Source organism: Diachasmimorpha longicaudata, chromosome 7, assembly GCF_034640455.1.
Source record: "Diachasmimorpha longicaudata isolate KC_UGA_2023 chromosome 7, iyDiaLong2, whole genome shotgun sequence".
Taxonomy (NCBI): Eukaryota; Metazoa; Arthropoda; class Insecta; order Hymenoptera; family Braconidae; genus Diachasmimorpha; species Diachasmimorpha longicaudata.
This window is the reverse complement of record NC_087231.1, coordinates 3,850,447-3,867,683: the sequence shown is the minus strand read 5'-3', so window position 1 is coordinate 3,867,683 and position 17,237 is coordinate 3,850,447. Positions and strand designations below refer to the sequence as shown.

At 36.6% G+C, this 17,237-nt stretch overlaps 1 protein-coding gene and 1 long non-coding RNA gene across 2 annotated transcripts in view; one reads left to right on the top strand and one right to left on the bottom strand.

The window, feature by feature from the left end:
* The first annotated feature begins 38 nt into the window (after window positions 1–38).
* Window positions 39–17,237, top strand: part of LOC135164895 (uncharacterized) — a 65,575-nt gene continuing 48,376 nt past the window's right edge. Inside the window, exons 1-2 of the long non-coding RNA XR_010299403.1 lie at window positions 39–432; window positions 961–1,439. This is a non-coding gene — a long non-coding RNA (uncharacterized LOC135164895). The remainder of the gene's footprint in view (window positions 433–960; window positions 1,440–17,237) is intronic.
* Window positions 1,454–6,903, bottom strand: LOC135164887 (protein yellow-like). The gene has a single exon (XM_064125662.1). The coding sequence runs from the start codon at window positions 6,558–6,560 to the stop codon at window positions 5,259–5,261; it is 1,302 nt and encodes a 433-aa protein (XP_063981732.1). The 5' UTR covers window positions 6,561–6,903; the 3' UTR covers window positions 1,454–5,258.

Below are 17,237 nucleotides of genomic sequence, written 5' to 3'. Positions count from 1 at the left end.
GCGCTGTAGTGGCGCCTCACCCCCCGCCGTCATCCAACGAATCCCGTTCGCTTGCGCCCTAGACGCCGGTAAGCCGGTTCAAATTAACGGAACTGAGAGAACAAAGAAACGAACAAAGAAAGGCCGGTGGTGAACGGTGGAAAATTTTTATTTTCGTGTTTTTTTTGGTAAAGTGCTGGTGAAGTAGACCGTATTTAGAGATCACATGAAGAACGAATCTTAGCGAGAACGTTGAAGGAAAGACGAGTCGTTGTCCACGCGAACAACAGGAATGTCGGAAAAATTGGATCCGGCACGTTCACCATGGGCTTTGCCTCAAATCAACAAATCAAATGAACACAGGAGAAAGCTGTTAACAATGGGTTTTGTCGAGAATGTGGAGGGTTATGTACTCGAGTGTAAACAAAGTGAAGCTCGTTAGAATGAGTCCAGGTAAATAAAGAAAAATACATCGACATAGTCAGAAAACAACACTTGAAGATGGCTAGTCGGTCATTTTGTTTACCGGTGTAGTGTGTTGTCGAAAGCAAAAATTCAGATCAGTTTGAAATTTTATTCTTATTGTTGATACGTAGAGTTGAAAAGGATTCATGCAATACTATTAATGAACTGAAGCCCAAGAAAAATCAAAGAAGAAAAAAAATTAATTATAAACAAGCATTAACAATTCATCTGTCCACTCTACATTTATGGGATATTTTCGCGTTTCCTCCCTCGATAAAAAAAAGAACGACAGAATGAAATAACGTATATACTATCGGATGTCTAGGAGAACAGATGGAAAAAAGCGATTGTTAAAAATTCGTCAAATGATTGTTTTCGATTTTCACGAATCGTTTTTCGATTTTTTTTCCATTATTTACATTGATTACACTTTTCTATTTGCAATTCACTTAGGCTATTTAGACGCCTTTGTACAGCTATCTATAGAATTTTAACACTATTGCATTTTTCTATAAGATGATGATCCATGGATCGACGCCAGGGTTATATTGAAACTGGGAAAATAAGGAAGAGCAACGTTTCAAAAGGATATCAACTTTTAAGTGAAGGATTTTTTTTGTTGAAATTGAGGACAAACTGGCAGACAAATCAAGGTACGATCATCTGGAGGTGGAACTGCTTTCGTGTGTTGGTTGGTCTCCTAATCAAATGTTGATTGCTTCCAAAATCTGAATACGTTAAAAGTGTCTCAGTTGAGTGTGTAGAGAATGTCAAGTAGTTCAGATACGTCGATGAATACAGGCTAACTGAAGAGAGTGACATTCTTATTGTGAATATGTGAAGTGGAAAAGTGCATAAGTACGTCCCCTGATGTCAACAGATCACTGCTCGTGACCCCATTACTTCAGAATATTTACACATCAAATAGTGTCGCTGAGGCTGCTGCGTAACAGATGTTCCTTACCCATCATTGTTGTTTAATTTCAGGATTCAAGGTCAGAAACATTAATTTATTATTCATATATTCATGCATAATTTATTCACTGGAATATTACACTCAACGGCTACATGAATAGTGCGGCTTTACTGTTGAAACAGCAGGGAATCCTGGGGAAATCTATTTCAGCAATTGAGACCTATCAGAAAAATCACACAACTTACAGAATTGATTTCACTGCTGTTCTTTGATTCACCACAGAGTATATCTTTAATTCAATAATTAATTTCACAATAGGTCATAGAAAATAGATTAATGTACATTCACACTCGTAAGAGATACATTTGGGTTCATAATGCCACTGACATCTTAAAATAGCTGAGACATTTCAGGTTAATTTTGTGGAGATCCATTCAGAATTTGACCTAGGTAATGGGAAGAAATTATATCCCCATTGAAAAGTGACGGAATTAACATGGAATGTCCCATTCTCATCATGGAATTCACACCTTGAGTAATTAAAAATGTCAGGAATTATTGAAAACTCCAGATGAGACAAATTTCAATGGACATTCATTCCGCAATTCCATGTTCACGAGATAAATGCTGCTCTAGTTCCATAAGATTTTTCAATATATTTCTTTGAAAGGAGTACATCGAATACTCTCCCTTGAACGTTTTTCACGGAGGGTATGCTATTCAAAAATAAACTATTATAGGTATAGACTGTTGAGTGCATCCCTACATTGAAATTAGATTAGAACAAAAAATATTGAAGAAAATTGCGTCAATCAATGTGTCAATTATCGACAACCTATTCTGTTTTTTATCTTGATTGCGGGTATGAGGAAAATATGTAAAAAGAGGTCAAGACTGACGTGAGGCGTTGATGAAATGATTCGTTTTACACTGGAGTTTTTCACTGGAAGCTCGAGAATTTTAATTAATCTACCATGAGGATTTTCAAGAGGTAGCATCGAATCATCCACTCACAGGCGTACATACGTAGGTGTTTTTTTTTTCTTGAGAATTTATTGTATAAAAGAACGCCTCGTTCATTCTCATTTTATCAAAAATACTTGGCTCATGAATGACAATAATTTGGATTACTTTCTTCATTGATGAAAAAATGATTGTGAAAAATTCCAGACAATCTCGTGGAGACCTGAATTTTTCATATCGAAGGGGATTCTCGTGAATCGAATATTATTCGTGACTTTGACATTAAAAATTCATTCTTGCGACTGACAGGATCAAATAATGCGTAATCAAGTTGAAGTTCAATGAAGTTTCAGAAAACGTAGGAGAATCATAAACCCCCCATCCCCAATTAATTTTCAATTATAAAATGTCACAGGATTTCGTAATTGAAAATTAATTAGTTTAGGAAAAAATTCATTAAAACTGTGGCAAATAAAAGCTGAAAAATTCCAGTAATTTTTTAAATACACCATAATCCCATTGTTATTCAACTGAAATTTCAGTATTTTTTCTCACTCAAATGGCCTTGATTATCGCCTTCCTGAAAATTAATATTAAATAGCCCATGGAATTTTAAAATAATTCAAACAGTGTAGGAGATTTTGGTCAGGTACATTCTCCTCACTTTAATCATTAAAACCTGCGTGACATAAGCTCATGGTAAACCACCAGTGCTGTTTATTTCCGTGACACTGGGCATTAAAATAATTTAGAAACTGCGGTTCTTCTGGGTCTGGCTCGGGTAACGTAATGATATTATTTTGTACGCATTTTGTGTACACTTCAAAACTAGGACAAGATTCATTGTGCGTTTTTGTCCCAGCTGCATGCGCCGGGATTCGAAATCGCGAATAATAGTAGGGAGATACTGGACATTATTTTTTTTTTATCATCGTATTTTCACTGCCTCGTATTTCGCAACAGGCCTTTGCACTTGATGAAATGGTCCAATCTATATCGCAGCTTCGATATATTAATTGTCGTTTGCAGTAAATTAATTACGATTAACAATCAACATTATACGTGCAATTATTTGTTGATAATAGAGAGTTAATCTACACAATTACAACAGAGTCGTATTTCACTCGTTTAAAATTGCAAGTTGTTTTTCCGACTACTGGAAAATCGTCAACATTATTAACGATAAACATTGTGCATCGAGGACACTATTTTTAAATGCTTGACGTTCACCAAACAACGATAATTATGGTTTTCTGCCTTTCAATTCTCTTTTCCAGACTGTGGCCGGAAAAACATAATTTCGCGCTTTCCAGCACCTGCGTCTGAAAAAATGTAGTTCAAGCTACACCGTAGAAGACTTATCACCCTCCCCCACGTGCTTGTCATCTTCGTCTACAGCTCCGAGGTCAACTCTGCACGTGGGAGAGGATGATATGCTTTCCATGACTAGACTTGAAATGTACTATTTACGGACTGGATGGATTGTAGTTATCAGCAACCTCGCACTGTTAAGAAAATTACATTGAACTTAATTAACAACGAATTTTCGATGATCGTTTTATATTATTTGTATGGTAGCTATTGAATTTCAATATCTCATTTATTATTTACGGTACATTAATTACGATTCATGATAGACATCGTTGGGACGTTTCATCTTCGGGTGTGGCTCCGGGAGGAGTACTTGACGATAATTATAAAATAATTACTCGATTGAAATTTCAAGTTTCTTTTTGGTCTCTGTCTGTACAGTGAAGACAATATTCAAACGTTTAATGACCTTACAGACTCTAGGGGCTAGGTAGACGGAGGTTATTAAGAAGTTCGTAAAATCTTGAAAGTTTTAACAAACTTAATGATAAATTTTAGACAATCTTTTTTTATTAGTTAATAGTTCATTTGCTTCCTCGTTTATCTCTTTAAGTGTTCCTGTACATATTCATTGTCACTAATGGTAAATTATTTACGATTGACAACAAACAAAATTGGTGACTGAGACAGAGAGAGAGAGAGAGAGAGAGAGAGAGAGAGAGAGAGAGAGAGAGAGAGCGAGAGAGTAATTGAAGGTCATAATTTGCTGGCAACAGAATTTGCTGTAGAGCACAGTGAGTTTCATTGCACTTGTTTAATATTTTCAATTTCTCACGCATTAATTGTCCGCCCTGCTAACAATAAAAATACCCACCGGGAACAATATTTAACTGTTTTACTTTACATGAAGAGGGAAAATTTTTTTTTGGTCTTTTCCGTTACACGTTATGGGGTAAATAGACCGAAGCAATGAATGAAATTCCTGGCACTGGTAAAAATTTACTCTTGAAATTCAAACGAAAAACTTTGAAGCTTTTGCCAACGACTAATTAACGAGTAACTCCCATATATAACTCTCTTATATTGATATTGACGAAATAGTAGATTACTAGAACATCCAAAGGACATTAGTGACATGATTTTTATGACAATTAGAATAATTGGAACTTTGATTAAATTCCAAATTTATCTATTTTATTATTTCAAAAAAATGTAACAGTGCGAAGAGACGTTTAGTATTCCATAAAAATTGATTTGTGCATATTTGGGCAATGACTGGTCGGTAATGGGGTGCATTCATGATTACCGTACAGGCAATTTGGGACAATTATCGTCCTGAAATGACGGAAATTATTGGTACAGTTTCCACTTTTCTAAGATGAAGAAAAATGAGAAAAAAAAATATGACTTAGTTCACTACAACCCCGGTATTTTCACATGGACCCCACCCCGAATCCCCCAATTCTCGACGAAAAGATCAAACTTTTGCATAAAACTGCAAAAAAAATCGACCACTGTTCTCGTGTTGGTTTCCACGGGAACCCTTAATAACTATTTAAAGCTAGAACCGAAGTGCATCGATTGTTCAACACCTGTCTCGCATAGTAGCTAAAATCTTAAACATTTACTTAAGAGCAATTGCAAGAATTAAGAAGATAAATGTGCTCATAGCCAGGGGAATTCGCTCATCAGCACCAGCAACGATGACCGGTAACTCCGGCATTGTGCCATTCTCGTGATACTGATAGCTCAAGTATCGAATAAACAATCGCGCTATCCTGTAATTAACCTGCCTGGGATCGACTTTATTATGCATAAAATTGTGAAGTGCATTAGCAGTGCACCAGAGATACCCATTATCATCGATGGCAAAGGTATCGGGCCACTGCATCTTGGCGTGATTTCTATCGACAATTCTCTGGCCAGTTGTGAAGGAAAGGTCTCTCGTCGAGTCCCATTGAGCCACAGCGTCATCAGCGAGAAGACCAAAATAAAGTGTTCCATTTGCTGACATCATCATTCCATCACTTTGAGAACTTTTTCTCCCAACTTCCTGAATGTATCTGTCAACATCGATGCCTTCTTCTTTCAGTCCAATGGTATTCACTGAGTAAAGATGATACGACGACAGGGGACAGTAGTAGACGTATCTTTCCAGGGCGTCGAGTTGTGAAAGAGCGATACCATCGATGGGAATGCCCTTGATCACTCTCTCATCGCCGATGAAGAAGTCCTCAGCTTCGGTCTGTTTTTTCATGGAGTCGTGTCTAACTTTCCAGGATCTGTTCTTCTCCAGGGAATACACAATGATGCCCGGATCACGATCGTTTGTATCGGAGATATAGGCGTATCCTCCACCAGTGCTGTCAAGGACAATGTCATTCAGGTAGGATTCGTTGTGGGGAGTGACACTCTCTGGGAATGGAATACTCCGTAAGACAGCTCCGTTGTTATTCAGGTCCAGGATAACCAGACGAGGACTGCATCGTGCTTTGGGCTCGGTGGTCATTGTTGCAGTTCTTCCGGTGTCCAAGACCCACATGCGCCCCATGGGATCAATCTCCATACTCTGGACAAACTGGAACGCCCGGCAGTCCCCCACTGTTTGCATTTCCCAGGTTGGATATGCTTGAAGTTTTGGTGGTATATTCTTCATTATCAATTCTGAGGGTATCACCCCCAGAGTTACGGGAATCCCTGGCTTCCATCTGGGCACTGTGAGGTACATCATACCTTTCCATACCTTGATTCCAGCGATAGCGTTGTTCACTGGGGTGTATTCGTTTCTGTCCATCACTTGGGTTCTTATTTCATCCGAGGGCCAGGCTATATCCACCACATTCCAGTGGAACCTCTCCTCGAAGAGGTTCCCCGCGGCTGTTGCTATCGTTAGGTACGTGACCAACAATTCCGCCTTCATTAGCATTTTTGGGAAATTTTGGAATTTATTCGTAAGCGATTGGGACGATCGAACACTTTTGAGGAGATCGGTATTAATGTTCACTGCGGGGTACACTATGCTCTTTTATCCCGTTATTTTGCAATTTACGGTGGAGCTAGTTAGCAATAAGTACAGGAGTCGAAGACCGTTTCGCGCTATTCTTAACCGCGTGATCTTATTCAACCACTCCACCGGGCTTGCCCCGACAATTCCGCGCGGTCTGTCTGTATGAGTTTAAATGAGAAGCTAGATATTTCGCGTTAGACTAGTTTAGATCGACCGGTCCATAGCGTCGAACGTATAGCTTTTGACTGACGACGGCGGCAAGTGTGCACCCAACGAGGCGTCGTTTCCCCCACACGTTCAACTACTAAGCATTTCCCCCTTTATCATCCCACTCGGGGCTTCTCTCCTTGTTAGACATATTCGAATGTTTTGGGGTTTGTCGATGCTCTCCACGATTTTTTCCGATTCAGTTAGACAGTTGACATTTTTGCATTGAATTTCTGTCACAGTCATTGCAAATTTCATCATTTTTTAAATTAAAATCCCATCGAATGGCATTTTTTTTTTCAAATTAGTACACGGAGAGAAAAATTCTTGAAAAATTACGTTCCTACTCCATAATCTGACGATCAAAACAATAGTCAGTAAAAATGACGGACCAGTTACGTATTTGTTCACTGAAAATTCCATAATTCTTTTCTGATGTTTTGGACTTTTTCCTGAAATTTCACTGAAAAAGTGCGTTATTGTTCCGTCATTTTTACCGAATATTGTTTTGACTGGCAGATTACGAAACAGACTCATAATTGTTAAATAATATTTCTCTCCGTGTACAAAATTTTGTTGAATAATTGATGGGAAATTTCAATATTTTCAAGGGGATTATTAACATTGGATAATCATTTGGATTAATTTTTTAATAATTCTTGGACTGGTTCCAAGCTTCGATTTTAATTCTTCAAAAACTTCCAGATGTTTCGTAATATTTGAGGAACTGTTATTCCACATAAATCGATAAATTTCGACCTCGAGTTACTGAGGACGATTTCACTTTTCGTTTCACATGATTTCAGTTTATGAAGACAGAAATATTTTGCAATCGTTTTCAATCTCTTTTTTTATTTGGTCAGATTAAACAGATGAAAGATGCAGTATCTGCTCCATTATCTGTCTCGGAATTATTACAAGAAACTCCAGAAAGGAGAAAGGAAAACTCCTCAACCTGTATGATTCAGACATTCGCACAAAGAGATTCTCAGTCTCTTTCATTTCATCGGGTTTCATTGTTCATTTCCCCCGGGTACAAAGGGTGCAATAGGATGGCACACGATAGGGGTTGAGTTGCACAGAAGAACTATAAAAATTACCTGATAAATATCGCACAGGCTTATCTGACCCTGAATGGCATAAAAAAATAACTTAATTAGAAAATCGATGAATTTTAATGATCAATCGTTGTTTTTCTCGTATTCAGGTGTTCGGCAAGAATTGGGAGGAATGAACTTTCACCGTGGAACTGTGCCAGGGTGTTGGGCGGCCTTCGCGACCCTTTCAGCAATGTAAATAACATCGGATGAGTCCTGAGTAATTTTATTACGTAGATTGTCTACACGGGAGAATTATTGAAATTATATTTACGCCACAATTTATGATGATTGAGCTCTCTCTCTCTATTTATGCAGACGCTCCTGCGTCACTGGTGGAGTTGAAATCAGTGAGGATCAAAAAGTCAATAAATAAATTCATTAACATGAAAGAGGCGCATTGAAGAGGTAATAGTTACGCCTGAGTTAGCGGAATGATAACTACAAAAATGCATTTTTGCGGTGTTACCTACGTTGATAACAAAATGACGCAATGGTTTGTACTTTGCGAAGAGTGAAAGAAAATTATGACCCATAGGTTTATTTTTTTCTAATGCACGCATAGCTCATGGTTCAATGTGGTCGAATGTGAACCTTGAATTTGAATGTTATAAGCAAGTGAATAGGGGATGTCACAATGTTGGAGTAGAGGATTTTTTTTTGAGTCCGATAATCTGTCTAGTGGATAAACGAGATTTTCTCGTGATGCTTGTAGTCACAATTTTGGGGCGATTTTCCGTTTGGAGTAGTATAAATAGAATATCTCGTCTGGGTGTCTGCTAGTTTTGATTTTATGTTTCGATTTGTCTATTTCCTCCCCTCCGGACATATTTTTTTGATAGCTTCATTTCCAGTGGCTGATAGGCGGCGGTATCGAGGCAAATAATTCCCCTGATTTTTTTTATTCATTTGTTTAGGGAAAATAAACTAGCAATGGAAGGGTTGCTCAATTTCGAAATGGATATTCCTCTGCGCTTTTATTTAGTAGAAGTCAATAATTTTTTCAAATTAACTCGACTAGAATTATCTACTAAATAAGAGACTGAATGATTTTATCAATTTTCGAAGACAAGGCGATTGAAATAAGTGGGAAAAATTAGAAATTAAGGTTTATTTACGTACAGCGGTGGTTGACATGTTTAATTACAGTCGATTCATACGCAATTTTCGATGTGACATTATCATAATGTGCATTATCGAAGAGTAAATTCATCGCGTCTAAATAATGAATATTTAAATTCCCATGAATATCATTTATTCCGGAAAATCCTTGGACCCTGACTTTACTCATCACCTTGATTACGATGAATTGACACAACCCTGAAACTAAAAGCCTCGACATTCATCTCAAATTCCTAAAAACACCACAAGAATAGTCGCAACATAGAGCAAGTTTCGGTGACGCAATGACAAATTTTAGTATTTTGAGAAAAAAAAATTTTAGCATTGAGTGAATGGATGTTTTTTCCTCCCACGCAATTCTGTACAATTCGATTACTATTTGCTTACTGAAGTCTTGGATTTGGTGCCAGAATTTTAGTTTACGAGATGGAAATCTAACAAAAATTAATTGAAACGATGAAGAATTTTGAGGAACATAAATCCACAATTTTTTACAGTGAATATCTCAGACATTTTTCATGTTGATGAATGGTTTTATTTAATGATAGAATTTTTGTTATTTGTATTTTTTCTCAATGCAGGGACTTGCGTAGGAAATTTTTCTCTGACTCCAGTTATCCTACAATTAGCCAATAAGAGAGGGAATATATAGTTCTTGTTCTAGTGCGTGCGCCGGTCTTTTTTATGGGAAAAGTCACACATTCTCTCACGTATTTGCAGTAAAATTTACGATACGACCTGATGAGTCAGTTGCTTTGAGCGGTTGAATTGAAATAAGATGAATTCCGGAAAGAGAGAACTTAGTCGACCCAATTCTTTTCAAAATTAAGACTTTATCGTTGACCTTCTGAACTCGCTAGAAATACCTCACGTTGAATCGTATGGGGAGAAAATACAGTCGTAATAAACCAACGTCGATATTTCAACTACGAAAATTAGGAAATTTGTAATGACGACAAATTTTAATGAAAGGTTTATGAAAAATAATTCAAACTGAAAAAAAAGTAGAAATATTGTTAAAAATAATAAACAGAAAGAAAAATTCTTTGAAAATTACGTACCTGTTCCGTGATCTGCCAGTCAAAACAATATTCAATCAAATTTATGAAACAGTTACGCATTCCATTTTTTTCACTAATTAATTAATTACAGTTTTTTCACTGAACGTTCCATAATTTTTCATGAACGTTCTGGACCTTTTCCTGAAAGTTTTCTGAAAAAATGCGTAACTATTTCGTAATTTTTACCAAATATTATATTAACTAGCAAATTACGTCACGTAATTTTTCAAAAAAGTTTCTCTCTGTGTAGTCTAAATTCCTTTCCGATCTCATTTTTTAATTACTTCATGACCATTTATAAAATACCCGGAAAGTTCTGAATAATATTTCAATTCTTGTCTTCCTGCTGCTCAAAAATTCCTACTAAAGTGTAACTAAAATGAAAAATTTTATATTTTCCTTTCAAAATTTATTTCAATGTCACACCTAAAAATGGCCGCTCATCTTCTCATAATATTTAATTTTTTTTCACCATTAAAATGTGAGCAGCTCAAATTTGGCGAATCTCCAAAATTCTTCCCACAATTTTCGTCAAATTCTAGTCCCGTAGTGGAGCCGAAAATATCCCCTCCGAGTAAATAACTCATCTTTGCAGGATCGTAAATAAAACCTTGATTACATTTAATGTAAATATCCCCCAGTTTACTTTCACCAATTACTTAATTACATTGAGGCTCGTCTTATCGCCCTCACGCCCTCCTGCCATCTCAATTGAGTCAACAATCTCTCCCGGGCGTCCACCCGCAATTCATTGCCTCGGGAACTGATCGAGTGCATTCTCCATTCAGGTGTATTCACTCTGATCAATTGTAAATGAACATAAGCGGGGAAATGTAGATCGTTGTCCTATCGAGTACAATAGATAGTCTGATGCGTTTAACCATATCCCACCGAAGAATTATCGACTCATCCTATTCTGTCCTAAAAGGCCGCACCCTCACTTCCCGCTTCCTACTGACATAGTAACCGAAACAACATCGTTACAACTGAAATAGACGTCCGAGAGAGATGAAGGAAATAAATTTAGAGCGTAAAAACGAGATGAGAGGAGTAGTGAGGCTGAAAACTACATATGTGAGAGGAATCATGAATTAGGTCGTTGTGCAAAGCATTCGGTTGTGATGATATCATCGGTTATTTAACAGAATTTTTTTTTTTGTCTAAAATTGATGATAAAAAAGGTCAAATCGAAGATAACGCAGATTTGAGTGATAACCAAGAAAATTATTTGCGTAATTCTAATATTAATAATATATATAGTTTTTTATAAGTTGTGAAAAGGAAATTTTGTGTTTGGTAATTCAAAAATTTATTGAAACACCAATGGAAATTGTTAACATCGAGGGAATTAATCGCATGATTAATCGTGGATTCACTGTTCTAGTACTGAATATTTGTATGCGTTAAATACGACAATTACGACAATTATAAGAACAATTGTTCACAGCAAAAGTTTTTAACAATGCGAAGGCCGCGCGGTGTTAGAATAGTCATCAGAATAATTTCATTCAAGTTCATATTCATTTTGTCTGTTTATTTATTGTCATTTCTACATAATGTCTCATATATTCTTATTGACCTCTGCCTGGATCGTTTGAGCAGATATGTTCACCTTCGATCATGGATTGCATTAGCATACATGGAGAGAAAAATTCTTGAAAAATCACGTGCCAGTCAAGGCAATGTTCGGTCAAAATTATGGAACAGTTACGCACTTTTTCACTGAACTTTCAGGAAAAAATCCAAAACGTTCCAGGAACAGATGGAACGTTCAGTGAAAAATTGCGTAATTGTTCCGTCATTTTTACCGAATACTGGCACGTTATTTTTCAAAAATTTTTATACTGTGATCCCGATAGAAATTACTGCGCTGTCTTAAGATCTCAGTGCAAACTGCAGATCTGAGAAAAATTACTGTCGCCTCGTAAAATTTCTTTATCGGTTTAGGAAAACTTCTATATTGGTGTCAGGGAAATTCAAAGCCTGATGCAAAACATTTCCCAAGACGAAGTCCAACGTCGGCAATAATCAGTTAGATTCGGCGCTCATCGCTAACCAATCACAATGAGTTATTAAAAAATTGCTGTGTGGGGCAGTAAATAACGAAGGAAGGCCCAATAAAATAAACTGACCTCGATAGGAATTTTTAAAAGATTTCTATCAATTTTTCATTTACCCTCAAATAAAAAATTATGGACCTTCAAATTTTGTAGTGATGTTTAGTATATTTTACCAAACCTCATATCATTAATAACAAAATTTACAATATTTACAATATTGATAGGAATATTTATGTGTCAGCAAAAGACATTCCATGGCACCTCGATTCTAGTCCCCGGCGCAGTAATTTTTCCCAGGGAAAATACGATAGTCAGAAATTTTACGAAACTGTCACGAAATTTTTCCTGAAAGTTCCGTAATTTTTGGCTGAATCGACTGTTACAAATTGCGATACTGTCGTGTCAAATTCCCTCTCAATTTCGTAATCGGTGAGCGAACTGCCAGTTCCCTGATTCCGTAATTTTTACGGAATATTTCTCGCCGTGTAGTGAGATCATACTCTACCAATCTAGATACAATGCAACGATTACGCACAGGCCTCACACGGCTGAATGACTCCCTTACAATTACTATTTATTACGAATTTATTATGAATTATGATTCAGAGTAGTTTTCTCCTTATCATCTTGTGTCGTCCGTTAACTGCATGTACCTGCGTATGAAAGGTTTGATGGCCGTCGCAGGTGTAACGGACCACTAAACAATAGAATGAATAGACAATATTCCGTTGGTGGTGGTGAGGGGCGGGGGTGAGGGGGTGTCTAGGGGAAGAGCATTCAAATGAAGCACGCATAGGCGGTTACGTACTGTCACTAGTTAATGCGATTATGCGAATCACGATTGGGCGAATGTCCGTGAATACTTCCCGTTGAGTTTAATAAACACATTCTTTTTTACATGCGGAGAGATTCTTCGTTGAGTACTGGGTAAAATCGGGGTGTGGATGTACACAGTCGTGATTGAGCTGCGTGATCACTACTAGATGAGCGTGACAATATGTTTCAAAATAATTTCACATTGTTGGTGAGGATTATTAATCAGGTAGAGTGGGATGAGAAAATGAAAAAAGTTGTGAGAATTGTCATAATTATAGGGAAAATAATTTTAGGTAAAAATTAAACCTTGAGGGGGTGAAATGAGTGATGAAGGTTAGATTTATCCCGATAATGAGTCCCCCAAGGTTAATTTTTCCAACAAAATTTGATCTAAAAAATAGTCGATTGTTATTTTATTGCACGTTTTGTCATCTAGAGGTCTAATTTTTACCCAAAATTTCCTCCTGCGCACTTGTTCGGTGACAACGGCACTTGGATTTGGTCGCCGCGAAATATTTGAAATGGTCGACGCACAATGAGTTAAGAAAATGTAATTTATTAGGTATAAACAATAGGACAACTCACAAATTTAGAGGGTAGTGTAATGAAATTATGTAGAGCCAATGGGTGAACATTTTGAAGGGTGACTTTCTCGGGTCAACAACATTAATTCTTTGATCATTTGAATTTCAATGGTTACGGTGCGTTTCAATAGAATTAATTTTCTGCGATATACTGAAAAGATCAACATTGAATTCTCGAGAGAATTATGAGATTTCTAGACGTGCACCGACGACCCTGACATGATAGAAAATGTCTTTCATTGGAACTATAAAGAGAAGAATTTTCATTAAACTGAGAATTTCCATATTGACTTCCATTCAATTGAAGCGAGCAAAGAAGTTCATTTGCATAGTCCGGAGTAACGCCTTTGCGCAAATTTCGATTTGCATTGGTATAAAAAAAATTAAACAAAAGATAGGATTTAGGTCAGTTTAATAATAAATTCCGAATGCCGGAAGTTCAGAAGTTCATGGACAATTGAACAATTGTTATAGAGGAAAATAGATTTGCACGAAATTGCAAAATGAATCAGTTGTATAACAATTCATACTAATTTATTATTTTGTCATGTATGAACAGCAACATTTGAACGCTATTTTGAAGGAAAATTGGGTCGTTGCGACACGTAATTGATGAAAATTGAAGGCGCACAAGTTGCGATAATGTTAGCAAGGCAGTCTAAATAGAATTGCTGTACATATTTACTGTAGTCGCATGCGAGACGATGTTATAATACTAAACATGTGAATCAATCCATCCCTCTTGATATTTCCAAGGAACAACCCTCGCTGCACGCGACGTTTTCAGGTCTCGGACGCGAGGACAAGTGACGTTGTGTGTCTGTTGGGAAATTAAGTGATGATCGATGGCGGGGCCACTTTACTAAAAATCCCATTGTATCTAAACACCATGTGCACATGTGTATGGCCATTTTATTAGCTCCATTGTTTCGTCTCAATTCAACGTAGTGGAGGCAATCCAGATAATGAATGTGGTAAAGCAGCATGTGATGTCGAGCAGCAAAAAATTTTGCTCATTCCCTGTAGATTGAGAAATCCGACATCATGTCATGCATGCAATAAGCACAGTAGGGGTTGGACACACAGGGGTGAGAAATGATTGACCGCGAAATTGCATAGACTGTTTTTGACATAATGCTCTCACCATAACAATCGTGAAAAGAGTCTTTCTCTTCGATTTTAAGCAGAAATTCGGATCTTTTTTCGAATCTGTTGGTTTTAGCAGGAAATATTTTACAGAATCTCATATGTGCATAAGGATTTTCCATATTTTTCAATATATCTCAGAAGCATAACAATTTCACGGAAATGATGGAAAAGGAAAGAATTAAAAAATTAATTTGAAAATTTTGAAGGAGATGATAAAACAATAATTAATCAAACATAACAAAGAAGTTACGAAATATGTTCACCTCTTGATGAAAATTCTCAACGACTTTATCAGTCACAATATCATTTCGGCTTCTGATCCTGCAGAAATGGAGGATGAGAGATTGCACACTATGGGGCTGCAAAATAATGACACATTGTGGCTGGGGGAGTGGGATGGGCACAAGTTCCTAGGGGGATTTTTTTTTTATTACCACTGGGAAAATGGTCGTTATGGTAACTCTACGCATTGACGTATCATCTGGACTAAGATAAGAAGAGTATGTATTACCCCAGTGGCCTTGAGAGCTCAGCGAGACCCAAAGTAGTTGAATCGAAATTAAGGAAGTGCTCATATCATCCGGTGAACGGTATTAGCTATACGTGTCTGGAGTTTCTCAAAGCCTTTCTAACTAATATTCCATCAAGTGTTTTTTTTCGACGGTTTTTATTATCTCTTTTGAATATTCCAAACAGACGGTCCGTAGCTTTGAAAATTCCATGTCATAAATTAAATTGTTAAATATGTATTTTCAGAAAAAAAAAATTTTTAACTATTTACATCAGAGAAGTATTGATTTTTTCAATAGTGTACTTCATCAATTAAGTAATTATCACGCAATCAGCGTTCGGTTTGTTATGCCAATTACATTGTTAGTTATAACATTGAGCGAAGTCCTTCAATAATTATGACCATTGAAAATATGAAAATGGTACAGAAATTGTAATCATTCAGGACATTCGCGCAAGGTCATGCGTAACATAATCATCTTCCGGAGCAATAAGATTGTCATAATTGAGACCCAATTAGGTTCTCCTGGGAGTACCTCAAACAGCAAAATTTAATTTTCAAAAAATAAATAATGGGATAAATCAGTCGACGTAATTTTTAATTAATACGTGAATCCTCCGCTAACATTTCCCCATGGGATCTTGAAACCCATTAAACCATCACAAAGCATCAGCAATCACTCCTGATCAATTTGCGCTCGATTTGCTTCTATATCGTTCTCGCCAAGGACTATCCATTAATCTATAGTTGCTGGTGATGTGCATTAATATACTGCGTTGCTATTGGGGTGTAGGAAGCGGAAACCTTGGAAACGCTGGTGTCAAGACGTTGAGTGGAGTTTATAATTATTTCAAATTGGATAGTGTAGTCTATGAATTTTTCAAGGCAGTCGTCCAGTTCTCCTCACATTCACTCGTATCGAGACTTGGAAAAAACTTATTTGCCATATGGTTATGCAGTTCCAATAGAGTTATCGTTGATTTATTCAGGATGACATCACACAAGGAAAAGATCATTGAAGAATCTTTTTATTTCCTTGGAATAATTTTTGCGGAATGTAATGATGAATTGATATGCCTGCAATTTTTGCATAGAATATGGTATCATATACATGTATATATCATATTATATCATCTTATATTATTATTCTATATAATGTAACACATAAAGTGTAACATTGTAACATAACAGCATAGTATAAACTATAAAGTAAAATAGTGTAGTGTAGTATAAAATTTCATGGCGCAGTGGAAAAGTCTCAAAAAACCATGACATGATTTTTTAAAAAATGGAATAACTTATTATTATTCAGATATATCCACTCTCGGGGTTTTACATGTGCCCCCTTCACTTTCCCCAAAATAAAAAATAATAACTAGTAAAAACAGTTAATTTATAATTTATATTCTCAAAATCTGATTATTCATAGCTGAACATTGGCATGCGGAGTTGCCAATTTTGTCATCAGTGGTTTAGATATTCTGTCGATTTATATTTAACAATCTCAAAGGAACTAGAACATCTTGGCACGAGGCTCCAAGCATATGCCCAAAGTGCAGCATCATTTGTATGAAATATACAATATCCTTTCCATTGCACTTTGTTTGTGTTTCTGTGGAGTCTAGTTATAAACTGGGACCTTCGCATTACATAATAAACGCGCCATGGAGTGCATGCACCCATGTCGGTGGATGTGTACAATCAAATAGCCCTATGAGACACTCGGGAGTTTCGCAATTTGACGATTAATTCAGTTGACACTGTTAGATATCTACTGTGCTTAGGCGTGTTTGAGTGCATGTGGGTGTCCTCAACTGGGGAGACATAATCAATCATCAATTGGAAATTATATCCGAATTTTTGTGTGATATTGAATTTCCAGGGACTTGGAGAATGCCACCTATTTACAACCTATTATCACCGTTCCCCCGAGATGAATAATTGAATTTTTTTATGATAAACATGTAATCGTTTGTACTAATGCAGAGA

Excerpts from the sequence above, each read along its gene's own strand:
- LOC135164887 (XM_064125662.1), bottom strand. The coding sequence starts at position 6,560 with ATGCTAATGAAGGCGGAATTGTTGGTCACGTACCTAACGATAGCAACA.